Source organism: Pristis pectinata, chromosome 21 (genome assembly GCF_009764475.1).
Source record: "Pristis pectinata isolate sPriPec2 chromosome 21, sPriPec2.1.pri, whole genome shotgun sequence".
NCBI lineage: Eukaryota > Metazoa > Chordata > Chondrichthyes > Rhinopristiformes > Pristidae > Pristis > Pristis pectinata.
In genome coordinates this window covers 7,516,979-7,537,058 of record NC_067425.1, presented here as the reverse complement: position 1 = coordinate 7,537,058, position 20,080 = coordinate 7,516,979, and the positions used below count along the sequence as shown (strand labels likewise).

Sequence of the window (20,080 nt, the reverse complement as noted above, 5' to 3'; positions counted from 1 at the left end):
GGAGCCGCAGAGCATCAGCACTACCCGCTGCACCATTGCTCATGGTCCCAGGGAAAGTGTGTGTGTGGGGGGGGTGGGGAGAGAGAGAGAGAGAGAGAGAGAAAGAGAGTGAGAGGGAGTGAGAGGAGAGGGAGTGAGTGAGAGATTGACTGAGAGAGAGAGACAGGGGAAGTGAGAGTGAGAGACAGAGAGAGCGAGAGAGTGAGAGAGAGACAGAGACAGAGAGAGGGAGTGAGAGTTAGAGATAGAGTGTGTATTCATTCATGTGCATGTATATGTGTGTGTACATGTACAGATGTGCATGTAGCCGTGCATATGTGTGCATGTGAGAGTGTGTATGTCTCTACAGGTGTGTCTATGTGTAGTTGTGCATTTGTGTGCATGTGTACGTGTGTGCATGCACACGCACATTAGCAACTATAAATATACAGCAGAAGATCGTCACAAACACCATTTCCATACGCCGTCCCCTATAGTATTCAACTTAATAGCGCCATAAAAATCCAAGCTGTTTTTGTGCCAAGACCTTGTTAAGGATGGTGGTTAAACCTACTGCACTGAGGGAGTTTTTGGTCACATTCTTGTATTCCCTCCCGTTGGGCCTGGATGTGAACCATGTTTACAAGCCAGCACTTACCGTACATCCCCTAATTGAACTGGAAGTGGAAGGTGGGGTGATGTGGGGTCACGTGGAGGTCGAATCAGATAAGGATGGGAGCACCATTCCCAAATGAGCCTTCACAGTCACCCTACTGAAGCTAGCTCTTTATTTTATTACTTGAGTTTAAATCCCCCAGCAGCTGAGGTGCAACGTGACCTCTCGTCTCTGGATCAATGGTCCAAGCCCCTGGAACCTGGTCCAACCACCTAACCACTGTGATACCATCCAACCATGATGCAGCTGGTGGAGCCGCTGCCTCAGTTCCAGAGGCCCGGGTTCAATCTTGGCCTCAGGCGCTGCCTGTGTGGAGTTTGCATGTTTTCCTTTCGACCGCGTGGGTTTCCCCCGGGTGCTCTGGTTCCCTCCCACATCCCAAAGACACGCGGGTCGGTAGGTTAACTGCCCGCTGGGGAATAACCCCTCGTGTGTACAGGTGAGTAGGTCGGAATGAGTGAAGGATAAAAACAGGGCAACAAACAATCTGCTGGAGAAACTCAGTGGGCTGAGCAGCATCTGTGGGGGGGGGGAAGGAATCGTCGATATTTCAGGTCGAAACCTGCTGACTTCCTCCAGCATATTGTGTGTTGCTCCAGATTCCAGCATCTGCAACTTCCTGTGTCTCCGAGAATAAAAAATGGGTTTAGCGCAGGATCAGTGCAAAATCGGTGCTTGATGGTCACCTTGGACTTGGTGGGATGAAGGGCCTGTGTCAGTGTTGGGTGACTCTACGACTCGACGCTTTGTCTGACAGAGCCAGGTTCTGACGACACTCCTGCATCCAGCCTTGGGAGATCTCACTACATTAATTACAAGCTGTGGTCACAGAGGGAGCTCAGAATTGAGCTTTGTTGCTGCAGCACTAACCCCAGCCCTTTCCATGACAGTGGTATTTTGCTAAAACAATCCTAAATGTAAATGTGCATTTAAATTATCATTTGTCCAGCTGTTTCTTTTAAACAGAAGTCTTTACTGAGCAACTGATTGATGGAGGGGCGCCCAATGGCCTTTCAACTCCAGGACCTCGGTTCCATTTCAGTCCATAGTCATAGACAAAGATTCTCTTTCTTTGCCAGCCTTGTGCAAAAGGCTTTGGTTAATCTCAACTCAGTTTGATGTGTGTGGCCCATGTGTGGGCATTTGTTAATCTCACACTGAAGAGCCAGGGCAAGGGGGAACCACAAGATGGAGTGTCACACTGCTGCTGTGTTGGAGGCAGTGGGCCTTCTGAGAGTGGGACAGGGGGACATTGTTGAGGGAGTCCTACCCTTTCCCTGACCTGGGGGTGTGGGGCTCACAAAGGAATGGTAAATCAATGTTCCTTCCAGAAAGCTGGACCTCTACGTTCACTCTGACAGCATCTGGCCAACCATATGTCAGAATCTACAGACAGCTTCAACCTTCCATGGGGAAAGCCATTCCCTACGGAACAACTTCCAGAATTTTGCTTAGATCTGGAACTCGTCTTTGTACTAACAGTTTGAAAGGAAAAAGGCAAGTTGACAAAGCTTCAAGGCCCCACCGGTGTCCAGTTGACAGTATGATGTCATGGACAAGATTCACTTGAATTCTTCCAAGGAATCAGGTGGCACTGTGGGGCAGCTGCCTCGCGGCACCAGTGACCTGGGTTCAATCCTGACACCGGGTGCTGTGTGGAGTTTGCACGTTCTCACTGAAACCGTGTGGGTTTTCTCACACATCCCAAAGACGTGCAGGTTGATAGGTTAATTGGCAGCTGAAAATTGCCCCCAGTGCATAGATGAGTGGTAGAATCTGGGGGAGAGTTGATGGGATTGTGGGGAGAATATACAAAATAAAGGATTAATGTAAATGAGTGGTTGATGGCTGGCATGGACTCGGTGGGCCGAAGGGCCTGTTTCAGTTCTGTATGACTCTATGATTAGTTATGTGAATCGACTGGAGAAGATTGAGCCAGGGCTGTCTCCCTTTGTGCCAAGAAGGGATTTGATAGAATGTTTAAAATCATAAAAGGATTTAGTTTAAATAAGTAAAGGGAATCTGTTCCAAAGGAACCAGCGAGCACAGATTTAAGGTGATTGGCAACAGGCATTGGAGGAAACCATTCCAATGCACCGGGTAATTTGGAATTAGGCCGCTGTCCCTGCCTCGTTCTTGCCCTTCTTCCGTATTTTAGCTAACCCTCATATCCCATCGTTTCTTAGCTTTGCTCTCACCTTCCACCTTCCATAAATCCATGCTCAGCCCAATCCTAACAGGCACCAAATCCCGCTCACACATCGCTCCTGCGTTCTCTCCCTATCCGACAAGTCCACAATCAAAAATTCGAGGTGGGCCGAAGGGCCTACGTCCATGCTGTATAAACCTACGACTCTAAATACACCTTAGCACTCTGACCGACTCTTGTTCCACCCTGTAAGTGTACGGAACAGGTTTACCAGGACGCTGCCTGGATTAGAGGGTATGAGCTATAAGGAGAGGTTGGACAAACTTGGGTTGTTAGGGTAGTTAGTCAGAATCTTTATCCCCAGGGTGGAAACGTCAAATACTAGAGGACATGGATTTAAGGTGGGAGGGGTAATTTTAACAGAGATGCGTGGGGCAAATTTTTTTACACAGAGAGTGATAGGTGCCTGAAATGAGCTGCCAGGGGTGGGGGTGGAAGCAGATGCGATAGTGGTGTTTAAGAGGCTGTTGGACAGACACATGAACATGCAGGGAATGGAGGGAGATGGATCATGCGCAGGCAGAAGTGATTTAGTTTAATTTGGCATCATGTTCAGCACAGTTGTCGTGGGCTGAAGGGCCTGTTCCTGTGCTGTACTGTTCTATGAATTGTTTCCCCGGTAATATATGCTGGGATTCACACTCACATCTGGAGACTATTCTGGTAATTTACCTCCTCAGTAATAGCTTTTCTCATCTGATCACACTCCTGGCAAGTGCTTTGGAATATTTCACCCAATCAAAATTACGTTATAATTGCAGTGTCTCACTCCTGGGACAGGGATACATCCGTCACCCCAGCACTCCTGATCAGTTATAAGGAGCAATTGGATAGGCTGGGACTGTTTTCCCTGGAGCGACGAAGGCTGAGGGGTGACCTTCAAAGTCAAAGTCAAATTTATTGCCTTATAGAGGTTTATAAATAATGGGGGCCATATTAGAGCAGTCTTTTTCCCAGGATAGGGGAGTCTAAATCTAGAGGGCACAGGATTAAGGTGAGAGGGGAAAGATTTAAAGGGGACCTGAAGGACAGGATGTCCACACAGAGGGCGGTGGGTGTGTGGAACGAGCTGTCAGAGGAGTGGCAGTGGTGGGAGTGATTACAATGTTTAAGAGACAGGTTCATGGATGGGAAAGGTTTAGAGGGACATGGGCCAAGTGCACGCTAACAGGACTAGTTCAGGGAGGTATCTTGATCGGCATGAACGAGTTGGGCTGAAGGGCCTGCTTCCGTGTTGTATGGCTCCATGACCTCTTATGGGCACCCTAAGTAGTTAGGCAGAGTGAACAAGGACAGCTTCTCACCCATGTTTGATGCCTATGGGATGAACACAGAACATTACAGCACAGTCCAGGACCTTCAGCCCACAATGTGGTGCTGACATTTCATCCTGCTCTGAGATCTATCTAACCCTTCCCTCCAACATACCCCTCTATTTCTCTATCATTCATGTGTCTATCTAAGAGTCTCTTAAATGTCCCTAATATATCTGCCCCCACAACCTCTGCCGGCAGTGCGTTCCACGCACCCACCGCTCTGTGTATAAAACTTGCCCCTGACATCCCCCTTATACCTTCTTCCAATCACCTTAAAATTATGCCCCCTCGTGTTAGCCATTGTCGCCCTGGGAAGAAGTCTCTGATTGTCCACTCTATCTGTGCCTCTTATCATCTTGTGCACCTCTATCAAGTCAGGAGGCATATGAGACATATGAATACATCAGGAGAGGAATGGAGACACCAGAGACTGCAGTTGCTGGAACCTGGACAAAACGCTGGAGGAACTCAGCGGGTCGGGCAGCATCTGTGGAGGGAAATGGACAGTCGACGTTTCGGGTCGAGACCCTTCACCTGGACTGAAAAATAGAAGGGGAGATAGCTGGTATATCGAGGTGGAGGGAAGGGATGGAGCAGGAGCTGGTGGGTGATAGGTGGATCCAGATGATTACTGGCAACATGGGTTTCTCAGACATTCCCCTCTGCCTTTGAAGACCCATAAACATCCCCGTAATTACAGCGCTGCTGATTTTCCAACCCCCGCCGCACCACCACCCCCTCCATCCTCCGCACCACCAACCCACCAACTCAGTCAACCAGGGAGAACGACACAAAACCGGCCCCAATAAAACGCAGACTTGTACCTGTCGGCGCTGACGAAAACGATCTCGAACTTCTGCCCTGACTCCTTGATTTTGCGATACGTCTCCACGAGGACGCGGGTGAGGCTTCTGCAAGGAGGGCACTGTGTGGAAAGGAGAGGGTTAATGCAGCGTACAACAGCTGGGCCCTGTTACAGCACTGCTATGGGACATGCATTTTTAACAACGTGGTACTCATCAAAGATGCCCCCTATTCACCCAGAACTCCATTAACACCCGGCACTCGGCCTCTTGTTTTTGTATTTGCTTGTAACTTTCCAAATCTAACCCAGACCCTGCCCTGTCACAGCGTCCTGTACTCTTAGATTTATAATCACCCTTGGAGGGGAAGCTGGATTTCCCATGGCTTTGAGATATGGCTGGAATGTATTCAAAGCAAAATTAAACTCCCCCCCCCCCAGCCCCAGCTCGAACTTATTTCCACAGCTGTTGACTCCGTTATATGTATTTTTTGAGAGGGCAATGCAAACATTTTTGGCAGGAAGGGCAACTGGAGGGGTTCTGCAGGGTGTTGAGAGGACACAGTGGTCAGCAGTTTCAGGACGTCCGGCTGAGTGGAGTGGTCAACTCTGGTCCCACCTGTTCCCGCCCATCCCAGGGTCTGCAGCCTGTGCCCCAGCTCGCTGGCGCAGCTGTGGACACTGGTCCGCACTCGCTCCCAGGCAGGCAATAACTCCCACTGAGTTCTCGAACCTCTCTGCAGCCTCGCCCCTTCCCATCTCTGTAAACCCACCCAGCCTTTTAAAGGAGGTGGTAGACTTAAAGGACATTTGGACCGGTACAGGGATAGGAAAGGTGTAGAGTGACATGGGCCAAACACAGGCAAATGGAATTAGTGTAGATGGCCATCTTGGTCAGCAGGAACAAGTTGGTCCAAAGGGCCTGTTCCCATGCTGTATGAATCTATGGAGCCACACAGCATGGAAACAGGCTTTTCAGCCCATTGGGTCCGTGTTGATCATCGAGCGCCCACTGGCAATGCAGGGTTCTCTCAGTACTGGGCAGGACATCACTGGCAATGTGGCACTCTCTTGGTACTGCGCCAGGTTGCCAGCCTAGATCAGACTTTGATTGGCTGTAAATGGCTCGGCCAAGCAACAGCCAGCCAATCAGCTGACAGGGAACACACTGCTTGATTTACTGTCTGCCCGGCCATGCACGCCAACAGTTAGTGTAACCAGGACACCATGGATAAACCCCTAAAGTTGCCTGGCACTTTGTTTAAGGTATGTGCTCTTGCCACGCTGGCCAGGAACATGTGGTTCAATGTGGAACAGTGCCCTCAGCCATGGGGGTCTACCGATCCCTGGAAGACCAGGTAGGGAGGGTTCTCCCGCTGCCCAATAATAGAGCAGGATCTCGGCAGGATGGCACTGGATGGAGATTGAAAAATATGCCTTCCAATGCTCGGCATGGACAGCAACAGAGTCTGAGAGGGTGTGTCAGTGGCAGGCTCCCTGACAGAATGGCGGGGTTCTGTGCAAGTAAAGAGATAGGGGGGCAGAGCGGCCAACCCTCCATGATTAAATGTCCTATAGGTTTAAGGTGATATTTAAAAGGGATCTGAGGGGCAAATTTTTTCACACTGAGGGTGGTGGGTATGTGGAATGAGCTGCCCGAGGAAGTGGTAGAGGCGGGTACAATTATGACATTCAAAAGACATTTGGGCAGGTACGTGGATAGCAAAGGTTCAGAGTGATATGGGACCAAATATGGGACTCGCTCAGTCAGACAACTTGGGCAGCATGGACGAGTTGGGCCAAAGGGCCTGCTTTCCGTGCGGTGTAGCTCTGTGACACTATAAGTGTGAGGAGAGAATCTGGAGTTGAGAGGGAAGCCCTGAACCGTGCCCCTGGCAGGGGGTGGCGAGGTCCTGTTGGTGCCTGCGGACCCCGATGCAGGTTGGCACCTTTGGGTGAAGGCTGGAGGGGGTGGGGGGCGGGTGGGATAGAAAGCGCACGCTTCGGGACGTTTAAAGTCTTACCCAGTGTGCAGAGAAGTAAATGCCAACATAACTGCCATCCAGGTCACTGCTGTTCACCATCTGCCCGCTGTTCTTAATCAGAGAGCCGGCCATAACCTCGCCGAACGACTTGGGACCCCAGGGGAACTCGGACCCTGTCCAAGGCAACGGACCGGTTAGCGCGGCTGCAAAGGGCATGGGGACCGCGGGCGTCGCGTGGGCTGGAGACGGGTGCATTGCACTACCTACCCTGCGGGTCATCCCGAATGATCAGCTGCCCGTTCCTGCTGACGATCCTCCCGGTGCTGCCCTCGATGAAGATGAGGGTGGGGATGTTGGTCACCTTGTACTTGCTCCAGAGCTTCAGCTGAAATCAAGAGGAGCGGAAAATAAAAATCTACTCAGCCCAACATTTAAGATATCTTTATTAGTTATGTGTACATCGAAACACACAGTGAAATGCATCTTTTGCGTAGAGTGTTCTGGGGGCAGCCCGCAAGTGTCGCCACGCTTCCGGCGCCAACACAGCATGCCTACAACTTCCTAACCTCTACGTCTTTGGAATGTGGGAGGAAACCGGAGCACCCGGAGGAAACCCACGCAGACATGGGGAGAACATACTCCTTACAGGCAGTGGCCGGAATTGAACCCAGGTCGCTGGTGCTGTAATAGCATTACGCTAACTGCTACGCTACCATGCCTGTAATTTACCACAGAAAGTCTGCCTCCAGCGCCTCTCCGTCTCCGAGAGGGAGCAGGAAAGGTTTGCCATTGGTGCTGGTCACTGGGCAGCACTGAAGCAGGGTCTCAACCTGAAACGTTGATAGGTCTTCCCCTCCCCCATAGATGCTGCTCGACCCTCAGTGTTCCTCCAGCAGATTGTTTGACAGTTTTATTCCGCTTTTTCTTTACATGTTACCTGGTAACGTAATAAGTTTTCCAGTGAATCCACCGAGTTTAAAGGGAGGTCAGGAACAGGGACTCAGTGTTCCTGAGGATGGACAACAGAACCAGGTGAACCAAATGCCAAAGCTTTTGGGATTTCCAAACAAGTTAGATTATCAGAGGTTTACAGAACATCAGGAAAGTAAATCAGAAGATATCTATGTGCACATTAAAAGCAGAGACAGATAAAGGCTGGCAAGAAGATGTCTTCTATTTGCAAGAGTTTCATGGGGTAGCCTTGTATCTAAATGCTTCACTTAGCAGAGTGGCTTGTCAGAGTGCAGAACAAGCATCCCTTTATGAAGCATTGTATGAGTCGAATTCCTGATAATTGAATCCTCAGTGTACCCTAACAAAAGGCACAAATGGAAATGAATTTGTAAATATAAGACTGTGGTTTGCGCCAAATCAACATTTAATTGCATCACAGATTAAATGGGAATCCAATGTCAGTTGTGGATGCTCCAGGAAATCCGAAGGGTCTATGTACATTGGCCATTCAAATGTCATGGATGGGTACCAAAGGAACACTGGCCTGGAGTACCAGCCCCTGATGAACTTAGACTGCACCTGGAGCACCTCCTGATTCAGTAAGTGCGCTTGCCTCGTGGGATAGGTTATGGGATTGGTATTGGTTTATTATTGACACTTGTACTGAGGTATAGTGAAAAACTTGTCTTGCATACCAATTGTACAGGTCAATTCATTGCATAGTGCAGTTACATTGAGTTAGTACAGAGTGCATTGATGTAGTACAGGTAAAAACAATAACAGTACAGAGTAAAGTGTCACAGCTACAGAGAAAGTGCAGTGCAATAAGGTGCAAGGTCACAACAAGGTAGATTGTGAGGTCAGAGTCCATCTCATCGTATAAGGGAACCGTTCAATAGTCTTAACACTGTGGGATAGAAGCTGTCCTTCAGCCTGGTGGTACGTGCCCTCAGGCTCCTATATCTTCTACCTGATGGAAGAGGAGAGAAGAGAGAATGACCCAGGTGGGTGGGGTCTTTGATTATGCTGGCTGCTTCACCAAGACAACGAGAGGTAAGGACAGAGTCCAAGGAGGGGAGGCTGGTTTCTGTGACGCACTGGGCTGTGTCCACAACTCTGTGGATTAGATGCATGAGCTCAAATCCCATCATGGCAGCTGGGGACTGGAAGTTCAAGTAATGAGAATAAAATGACAATAAAGACACAAGAGGCTGCAGATGCTGGAATATGGAACACATAAAAAGATGGAAGAACTCAACGGGTCAGGCAGCGAAATGGACAGTTGACATTTTGGGACTGACAGTGTGACAATAACGTTCAACGTGAAACTACCGGATCGTTGTAAAACCCCAATTTATTCACTAATATCCTTCAGGGGAGGAAATCTATAGCACTCGACGGCATGGAAGCAAGGGCTTCCACCCAACGTATCCAAGGTGACCAAGTACTCATCTCTTCTAGTCCCTTGCTCAGTCTGACCGATATGAGACTCCAGACCAATTAAAGTGGTTAATTCTTAATTGAAAAGCAGGTTTCTCAGTTCAAAGGCTCGTACTTTGTGACAATAAACACTATGGATGAACTGAAAAAAAATTGACAACGCCTTCAAGGAGAGGGATGCAAGGTCTGATCAAAGTCAAAGTTGAGTTTATTGTCACATGCACAAGTCCATGTGTGCACAGGTGCAATGAAAAACTTACTTGCAGCAGCAGCAGCATCACAGGCACATAGCATCAGATACACAACATTCACAAGAACAACATAAAGCATACACAATTTTTACAAGAAAGAACACAATTAGAACAAAAAAGACAAAATCCAATGTAGTGCAAAGTGGTCATAGTGTTGCTGTACTGAGGTAGTGATTAAGGTTGTGCAGGTTGGTTCGAGAACTGAATGGTCGAAGGGAAGTAGCTGTTCTTGAACCTGGTGGTGTGGGACTTCAGGCTTCTGTACCTCCAGCTCGATGGTAGCTGCAAGAAGATGGCACAGCCCGAATGGTGGGGATCTTTGGTGATGGATGTTGCCTTCTTGAGGCAGCACCTCCTGTAGATACTACCGATGGTGGGGAGGGATGTGCTGTGATGTATTGGGCTGAGTCCACTACTCTCTGCAGCTTCTTATGTTCCTGTGCATTCAAATTGCCGTCCCAGACCATGATGCAACCAGTCAGGATACTTTCAACAGTACATCTGTAGAAGTTTGTTGGAGTGTTTGGTGACAAGCCAAATCTCCTTAATCAGAGAGATCTCCTGGGGTGGGAGATCTCCAAGTTGCTGTGTTCCAAAAATAATGAAATTGTAAAATAAGGAGAAGATTGGCTTATTATTGTCACATGCACAGAGATACAGTGAAAAGCTATTCTTTGCATGCCATGTAGACAGATCATGCTATACGTAAGTACATGGAGGTAGTAAAAAGGAAAACAGAATGCAGAGTATATTGTTACATTTACAGAGAAAGTGCAGTGCAGGAAGACAAATAAAGTGCAAGGTAAATTTGTAAATTAGTTTATCATTGTCACATATACCAAGGTACAGTGAAAAACTTTGTTCTGCATGCATCCATACAGATCATTTCATTACAACAGTGCATGGAGGTAGTACAAGGGAAAACAATAACCGTGCAGAATAAAGTGTTATAGTTACAGAGAAAGTGCAGTGCAGGCAGACAATAAGGTGCAAGGGCATGACGAGGTAGATTGTGAGGTCAAGAGTCCATCTTATCATCTAGGGAACCGTTCCATAGTCTTATAACAGCGGGACAGAAGCTGTCCTTGAGCCTGGCGGTACGTGCTTTCAGGCTTTTGTATCTTCTGCTCCATGGGAGAGGGAAGAAGAGAGACTGTCCGTGGTGGGTGGGGTCTTTGATTACGTTGGCTGCTTTACCAAGGCAGCAAGAAGGATTGGGAGATCAAGAGTTCACCTCTTAGCGTTTGAGAGGTCCGTTCAAAAGTCTGATAACAGTGGGATAGAAGATAGCTCTGAATTGATCACTGTTACTGAAACCCATCCCTGACCTGAAGTGAACTCGTGCTTGCTGTTTAAGTTCTGGCAGGGATTCCGTCAGCCAAGGCGAAGGTTGTAGCTGCTGGGAGCATAAGGCGCCTGTAACAGTCTCCTTCCTGTCAGCTTTACTGCCCACCCTGGCTCTGGGTTAGCACAGCAACAGATGGCGTCAAGCATAAATGCCACATGCCAACAGGACAATGCTTTTTCTTTCTCACCCTTGGGACCCGATCCATGGGACATTAATAGCTGAACTAAATCATAAATAAAAGGTCTGGAAAAAAATAGAAGAATATTATTCTCTTCTTACAGAAGCCTGGTTTCACTTGGGGATTTTGATAACTTTCATTAAGCCTTATAATTAAGAACCCTGCAAACAGTAAAGCTTACAAAATGCTTGCACCAAACATAGAAATTATTGACAGATGTGTAAATCTGTAGTTCCCCTGAGGCGGATTTCAACATTGTAAACGGGACAAACTTCCCCAGAAACACAGCATGTGACAGAACCTGGGGGCAATTCAGGCTGGGATGGTATTTCCTCAGTTAAAGAAATCTTAGCACAGTGAGAAACCCAAAGAGTCACTAAGTGAAAACACAATCCTTCTCCCTTCCCCCCATTGCCACACTAACTTTAACAACAGAGTTCAGAACAATTTATTCACTAACACTGGTAACAGTGGACACAGAATCACAGCTGGCCACTTGCTTAACTAACTTACACAATGAATAACATTCAGAAGTCTAATATACCTTAACATTGCTCCACCATTAGCAGCCGTGCCTTCAGCTGCCTAGGTGTTAAGCTCTGGAAACCTCTCATACAGACGTACAGCAACACAAAAGGCACTGGAGGAACTCAGAGGGTCAGGCAGCATCTATGGAGGGAAATGGGGACAGTCGACATTTCAGGTCGAGACCCTTCATCTAGACTCCAGTGAGGGGAGGGAGGTGGAAGAGGGATGAGCCTAGGGCAGGTGTCCAGACAGGAGGGAGGGAAGAGCGGAGGGGGAGAGTGGAGGAGGGGGAGAGTGGGAAGGGAGGGAGGAGGGGAGAACGGAGTGAGTGGAGGGGAGGGAGGAGGAGAGTGGGAGGGGAGGGAGCAGGGGAGAGGGGAGAGTGGGAGGGGAGGGAGGAGGGGAGAGCAGAGGGGGAGAGTGGAGGGGAGGGAGGGAGAGGAGTGAGAGAGGGAAGGGAGGAGAGGAGGAGGGAGGACAAGGGGAGGGACAGGTGCTCAGAGTGAATCAGGAAGGGTTAAAATGTAGGTATCACTGGCAATTAGGAAGGGAAACAGTGCGTTGGCTTTAATTGCAATCGCATTTTGACAAGCAATTTTTCACTCCAATTATACAGGGTCCTGGTGAAACCAGCTCTGGAACACAGTGCACGTGTCTGTCTCCCTACCAGAGGGAGTACAGCGAAGGTTCAACAGATTGATTCCTGCGATGGTAGGTTCGACTTATCAGGAGAATTTAAGTAGACAGGGGTCTACGCTGTCTTGAGTTTAGAAGAGTGAGAGGTGATCTCATTGAAACATGCTAATTCTTACTTGGAGACACAAGAAATTCTGCAGATGCTGGAATCTGGCGCAGTACACAGAAAGTGCTGGAGGAACTCAGCAGGTCAGGCAGCATCCGTGGAGGGGAATAAAACAGGACTGGAAAAGGAAGAGGGCAGAAGCCAGAATATGAAGGTGGCGGGAGGGGGAGGAGCACACGCAGGCAGGAGATAGGTGAGTCCAGGTGAGGGGAGGGTAGGTAGGTGAGGGAGGGGGAGAAGATGTAATAAGCTGAGAGGTGGTAGGTAGAAGAGGCAAAGGGCTGAAGAAGAAGGAATCCGGTAGGAGAGGGCAGTGGGCCATGGAATAAAGGATGGGGGAGGGGAGGAGAGGAGAGGGGCAGGTCATCAAGGTGGGGGAAGGGAGCCACAGGAATAAGGGAAGACGGGGGGTGGGTGCGGTGGGGGGAAGAAAAAGAAGGGATGGGGTTATCGGAAGTTAGAGGAATCGATGTTGATGCCGTCAGGTTGTTGACTCCCAAGGCAGAATATGAGGTGTTGTTCCTCCAACCTGTGTCTGGCCTCAATGTGGCAGCAGGTGAGGCTATGGATAGACATGTCAGTATGGGAGTGGGATGTGGAATAGAAGTGGGTGGCCACCGGAAGGTCTTGGTTGTTGCAGCGGAAGGAGCAAAGGTGCTCGACGAAGTGGTCGCCCTATCTGCGTCGGGTCTCATCGGTGTACAGGAGGCTGTACCGGGAGCACCGGATGCAATAAGTGACACCCTCGGACTCACAGGTGACGTGCTGCCTCACCTGGAAGGATTGTCTGGGACGCTGAATTCTTACTTGACCCAGTGGGTGCAGGAAGGAAGCTTCCTCGTCTGAATGTCTCCAATCAGGAGTCACAGCTTCGGAGTCATTGAGTTGTACAGCACAGAATCAGGCCCTTCATCCCATCAGATCCATGTCAGCCCTTGTACCAATCTATACCAATCCCACTTGTCCATAGCCCTCTATGCCTTGGCTATTTAAGTGCCTCCCTAGGTGCCTGTTAAATGTAGCAATTGTATCTGATTCCACCAACTCTTCTGGCAGCACGTTCCAGATGTCAACCACTCTCTGTGTAAAAAATTTGCCCTTCTGATCTCCTCTAAACTTCACCTCTCTCACCTTAAACCTATGCCCTCTTGTTTTGGACAACTCCTCCATGACTATATACCTGGTCTATGCCTCTCATAATCTTACACACCTCTATCAGAGAGCTTAGTGGAATGGTGTCATAACAACAACCTTTCCCTCAATGTCAACAAAAGAGCTGGTCATTGACTTCAGGAAAGGGGGCAGTGTACATGCACCTGTCTACATCAATGATGCTGAGGTCAAGAGGGCTGAGAGCTTCAAGTTCCTGGGAGTGAACATCACCAATAGCCTGTCCTGGTCAAATCACGTAGATGCCACGGCCAAGAAAGCTCACCAGCACCTCTACTTCCTCAGGAGGCTGAAGAAATTCGGTATGTTCCCTTTGACACTCACCAACCTTTATTGATGCACCATAGAAAGCATCCTATTTGGATGCATCACGGCTTGGTATGGCAACTGCTCTGCCCGGGACCGCAAGAAACTGCAGAGAGTTGTGGACGCAGCCCAGCGCGTCACAGAAACCAGCCTCCCCTCCTTGGACTCTGTCTTTACCTCTCACTGCCTTGGCGAAGCAGCCAGCATAATCTAAGACCCCACCCACCCGGGTCATTCTCTCTTCTCCTCTCTCCCATCAGGCAGAAGATACAGGACCCTGAGGGCACGTACCACCAGGCTCAAGAACAGCTTCTATCCCACGGTGATAAGACTATTGAACGGTTCCCTTATACAATGAAATGAACTATGACCTCACAATCTACCTTGTTGTGACCTTGCACCTTATTGCACTGCACTTTCTCTGTAGCTGTGACACTTTACTCTGTACTGTTATTGTTTTTACCTGTACTACATCAATGCACTCTGTACTAACTCAATGTAACTGCACTGTGTAATGAATTGACCTGTACGATCGGTATGCAAGACAAGTTTTTCACTGTACCTCGGTACAAGTGACAATGATAAACCAAAACCAATACCAATACCAGGTCAGCCTGATCAACCAGGTCTTGTTCACTCCAGGGAAAACAAGCCCAGCCTGTCCAATCTCTCCCCATAACTAAAGCCCGTCAATCCAGGCAACGTCCTGGTGAATCTCCTCTGCACCCTCTCCAGCACAATCACATCCTTCCTACAGTACTGGGACCAGAACTGCACACTAAACTCCATGTGTAGTCTAACCTATGTTTTGTAAAGCTGCAGCATGACACTACAGCTCTTGTATACTATGCCCCAACCTATGAAGGCAAGCACATCATGTGCATTCTTCCTGTCTCCAGGGGCCGGTGTACTTATACCACAAGGTCCCTCTGTTCATCTACACTGCTTCCAGTGGACTGGTTGCTTAACCAACCTGCACACCCCTGCTACACAATTAGCGGCCCCTCCAGCTGATTGTTGATGAGTCTTGCTGGGATTTCCACAGAAAGATGAAATCTACTGGCAGCGATAATCCGAGGTAACGATTTCAGTGTATCATGCAGGAAGCTTATAAACAGCATTAAAGGATCTTTTTGTCTGTGGGCTGGATAACTTCAACCAGCCACATCTTGGGTATTCACAGTTCTTCAGATTAAGAAATCTGTGTCAAGATCAATCAAAGCTCCCAGAGTTTGTTTGTACAGAGATAACGCCCTGTACTGTGGTTAGGTGGGGGAGTGGATCTGTAAGTGTAAAGACTTGCATGTCTAAAGCATACTTGGAGACACAAGAAATTCTGCAGATGCTGGAATCTGGAGCAACACACACAAAATGCTGGAGGAACTCAGCAGGTCAGGCAGCATCTATGGAGGGAAATAAACAGTCGACATTTTGGGCCGAGACCCTTCATCTGGACTGGAAAGGAAGAGGATTCCTCTTCCAAGTGTCTCCGAGCTTCTAAAGTGTCTCCCAGCATCTTTTACAATCTCTGAATGCCCCAAAATGCCTTGCAACCTGTGAAGTGCAGTCACTGTTCGAACGCGGGAAACACAGCGACCAATTTGAGCTCAGCAAATTGCAGGAGGGTTATTGACAGACAACGTATAAAATAGTAGGAGTAGGCCATTCGGCCCTTTGAGCCCTGCTCTGTTGTACAATGTGATTGTGGCTGATCATCCAAATTCACAGAGAGACATGGAAAATAGGGGAGAGGGAGGCTCCGTTTAGTCTGTGTTGAGTCTTGCAGCCATGTCCACCGCACTCCCACTATCACATCATAGGGTCGGGGAATGGGAAGGAGAGAGGCAGGAGGGAGAGTTGGAAGGGAGTGGCCAAATCATGGAGCTCGAAAGGGGTAGAGCAGGAAAAGGGAGGGTGGAGGGACAGGGACTGGAGTGAGGGGGAGTAGACAGAATTAGAGGGGGCAAAGAGACAGATAAATCATCTTTAGCCCTTTGTCACCTCCACCTATCACCTCCCAGCTTCTGTCGCTACTTCCACTCTCCCCTTCTCCATCGGCCTATCACTCCTCCTCATCTGGATCCACCTATCACCTGCCAGCTCTTGCTCCACTCCTTCCCCTCAGCGTGACACTATTACAGCGCTAGCGACCCAGGTTCAAAGGTTCAATTCCAGCCACCGTCTGTAAGGAGTTTGTACGTTCTCCCCGTGTCTGCGTGGGTTTCCTCCGGGTGCTCCGGTTTCCTCCCACATTCTAAAGACATACGGGTTAGGAAGTTGTGGGCATGCTGTGTTGGCGCCGGAAGTGTGGTGATCCTTGCGGGCTGCCCCCAAAACACTACGCAAAAAAGATGCATTTCACTGTGTATTTTGATGTACATGTGACTAATAAAGATATCTCATCTTTATACTGGCTATCTCCTCTATCTTTCAGTCCAGATGAAGCGTCTCGACCTGAAATGTCAACTGTCCATTTCCCTCCACAGATGCTGCCTGACCCACTGGGTTCCTCCAGCATCTTGTTTTTTGATCCAGATTCCAGCGTCTGCAGCCTCTTGTGTCTCTATGTAGTAATTTGTCCACTTACAAACTACAAACAACGTCAATGACTCTTTGGCGTATGTTTATTCCACCTGTTTTTCGTGGATAAGGATTAAAGTGCCACTCTCCAAGTGCAGGAATACACTGTACCAAGATGCCAGTAACGCACTTCACTCAACCTTTTCAGAATTTTGTTTGATGGAATATTTTTCAGAATGCATCCCTTTTGTAAATCAAGGAAATGCTACAGTGGTACCTTTGACCCAGTAACTGCTTCAACCCGACCAGACGATGAAGGAATGGAAGCAGTGGAAATGGCCTTCAAGCGGCTTCTCACAGCCACCACTGCCAAGAGCCCCAGCAGTGAGTGATTAAAACCAGCCTGCCAACAGCAGCTGTCACCTGGTGCTATCTCTGGCTCAGATCCACAGGCACTTGGAATGATGCAATTGCCACATTTACATGTTCCATTAACTAATTCCATTACCAATGTCACAACAGAAGGTTTTAGGCTCCATGCAAGTGCCTGCCTAGAACACTAACACAATATAATTACACTGAACCTCTCTTACACACAGCCTTTAATGCATCAAGACTGCTTGTTTCCTTGTTTGCAATTGTGACAAACAGTTTGAAAAGGAAATTGCAAACCATTAAGCTGTCAAACAACTAAAGGCATAAAGGGGTTCTGGGAGGCTGTATGGCAGCTTGATCGGTGAGTCAGTTGTCACTGGATTGAAGATTTTAAACTGCTGTCTGGAGGCATCAGTACCGAGCTTCACAACCCTAACCCCACCTCAGCAACAGAACACCACTGGCCACCTCTTACACGACTGTGGACTTAGCTTTGATCGTGTTTTTTTGCATTAATATCTCTGTCTGCAACCATGATCTACATCTCTCCGTGCCAGTCTCTTCAACTCCCCCTCCAACACTATCACAGATATGTCAGTCCTCGGCCTCCTCCACTGCCAGGAGAATTCCAAGTGCAAACTGGAGGAACAGCCCCTCATTTTCCATCTTGGAACCTAACAGCATGAACAGTGAATTCTCCCACTTTAGGTAATCCCCACCCCCCTTCCCCACAATCCCCCCCCCCCACCACCATGCTTCTTCCCTTTCCTAGCCTCTTTTTTCTACCCTTTTTCCCTCTCTCTCCTTACCTTTGACCCATCCCCCGGTGGATCTGCTCTCCCCTCCTCCCCCACACCTGCCTGTCACTAGCTCTTACCTGCATCTACCTATCACCACCATGTGCCCACCCCGCCTCCCCTCTTTTGTCCACCCATCACTGCTCTGTTTTTGCTTTTTCCTCCTATATATCGGGCTTCCCCTTTTCTTATCTTGTCCTGAAGAAGGGTCCTGACCCGAAACGTTGACCACCTGCTTTTCTCCACGGATGCTGCCTGGCCTGCTGAGTTCCTCCAGCATCATCGTGTTTTTCATCTAGATTCCAGCATCTGCAGTCCTTTGTTTCTCTAATATCTTGTTTTGCACAGTCTTTTTTCCTCTTCACTGTCTTGCATAATTTATGTATAATTTATGTTCTGTGTGTTGTCTGTACCTATGTGCCTGTGATGCTGCTCTTCGTTAGAACATAGAACAGTACAGCACAGGAACAGGCCCTTTGGCCCACAATGTCTGTGCCAAACTAATTAAACTAATAATTAACCTAACTAAACTAATCCCTTCCACCTACACAATGTTCATATCCCTCCATTCTCTGCATATTCATGTGCCTGCCTCAGAGTCTCTTAAAAAACTCCATCGTATTTGCCTCCACGGTAGCATAGCAGTCAGTGCGACGCTAATACAGCGCCAGCGATCGGGGTTTGATTCCCGTTGCTGTCTATAAGGAGTTTGTACGTTTTCCCGTGTCTGCGTGGGTTTCCCCCGGGTGCTCCGGTTTCCTCCCACATTGCAAAGACGTACGGGTAGGTTAATTTGGGTTTAAGATGGGCGGCGCGGACTCATTGGGCCAGGAGGGCCTGTTACCACGCTGTAAATAAAATTTAATTAAAAATTTAATTTAATTAAACCACCACCCCTGGCAGTGCATTCCAGGCACCTACCGCTCTGTGTAAAATAAAAAACTTGCCCCGCACATCTCCTTTGAACTTTCCTCCCTTCACAAAATAAAATTTAAATAAAATATTAGATGGTTCTATCCTGGGAAAAAGACACTGGCTGTCTACTCCATCTGTGCCTCTCATAATCTTATAAACTTCTATCACATCTCCCCTCAGTCTCCATGATCTTCTACACCCTCTCCAAAGCCTCCACATCCTTCCTATAATGGGGCAACCAGAACTGAATGCAATACTCCAAATGTGGTCTAACCAGAGTTTTATAAAGCGGCAGCTTAACTTCCTGACCCTTAAGCTCACTGCCTCGACTAATGAAAGCAAGCATGCCATATGCCTTCTTTACCACCCTACCAACTTGCACAGCCACTTTCAGGGAGCTATGGTCTCGGACCCCAAGATCCCTCTGCTCATCAACACCATTAAGGGTCCTGGCATTTAACTGCGAGCTCTCCCTTTTGATCTCCTAAAGTGGAACACCTCACACTTGGCCGGATTAAACTCCATCTGCCATTTCTCTGCCCAGAGCTGCAACTGATCTGTATCCTGTTGCATCCTTTGGCAATCTTCTACGCCATCCACAATGCCACCAATCTTTATATCGTCTGCGAACTTACTAACCCACCCATCCACGTTTTTATCCAAGTCATTTACATATATCACATCAGCAGAAGTCTCAGTATGGACCCCTGTGGAACACCACTAGCCAAGGACCTCCAGCCAAAGTAAGTCCCATCAACCACTACCTTATGCTGAATCCAAATGGCCAAATCACCATAGGTTCCATGCACCTTAATCTTCTGGATGACTCTACCATGAGGGACCTTCTCAAATGCCTTGTGACATGTAGACAACATCCATAGCTCTACCTTTGTACTTGTGCACATGACAATAAAGTTGACTAAAGATCAGTGTCTTCACAGAGAGTTACGGAACTGTGGGAACAGGAGGTTAGAGCTCTTGAATTTCCCTGTCCAGCCAGCGGTGGGAGGGTGAGCTAACTTTCTGCCATGCAGAAAGCCTGTGGCAGTGTCCTTCTCCTGGTGGTTATTGCGGTACAGGGTTCAAACCCAGCTGCAGACCTTCAGATAGGGTGGAGCAGCCGATGGTGAACCAACACCCCAGAAACCATGGAAACACGAGATCAAATCCCCCCTGTGATAGCCAGCTGGCAACATCCCCTGGGGTCACGGCATGTCCGATCCCTGGGATCACCATGTGGGCAGTGTAGGTGACCCCAAGATTCATCCTCTTCAAGTTGTACAACCACTAGTCAACTGTACCCTGTCTTTAACACAGTGAACCCCACTGGGCCCTGTAATAATTGGGTGGGGCTTTGCCACTGACCCAGGCACTGGAGCAAAGACTCATTTGGAGGTGGAGGATACAAGGGACAACTACTAGGAGGGAGCGAGGCGGAGTGGTTCCAGAGGGAACCATGGCAACTCAGCAACAACAGGATTTCATCGGAAAGAGGAACTCTGATGGAAGATCAAAACGTTAACGCTTTC

The 20,080-nt window shown here is 48.5% G+C and overlaps 1 protein-coding gene across 1 annotated transcript in view; it reads right to left on the bottom strand.

Moving 5' to 3' along the window:
- The window catches only part of nxn (nucleoredoxin), a 156,779-nt gene that overhangs the window by 49,613 nt on the left and 87,086 nt on the right, over nucleotides 1-20,080 (bottom strand). Inside the window, exons 2-4 of the mRNA XM_052035815.1 lie at nucleotides 7,235-7,352; nucleotides 7,007-7,140; nucleotides 5,005-5,105 (exon numbers count right to left, since the gene is read on the bottom strand). Of these exons, the coding sequence (XP_051891775.1) occupies nucleotides 5,005-5,105; nucleotides 7,007-7,140; nucleotides 7,235-7,352 (353 nt within the window). The remainder of the gene's footprint in view (nucleotides 1-5,004; nucleotides 5,106-7,006; nucleotides 7,141-7,234; nucleotides 7,353-20,080) is intronic.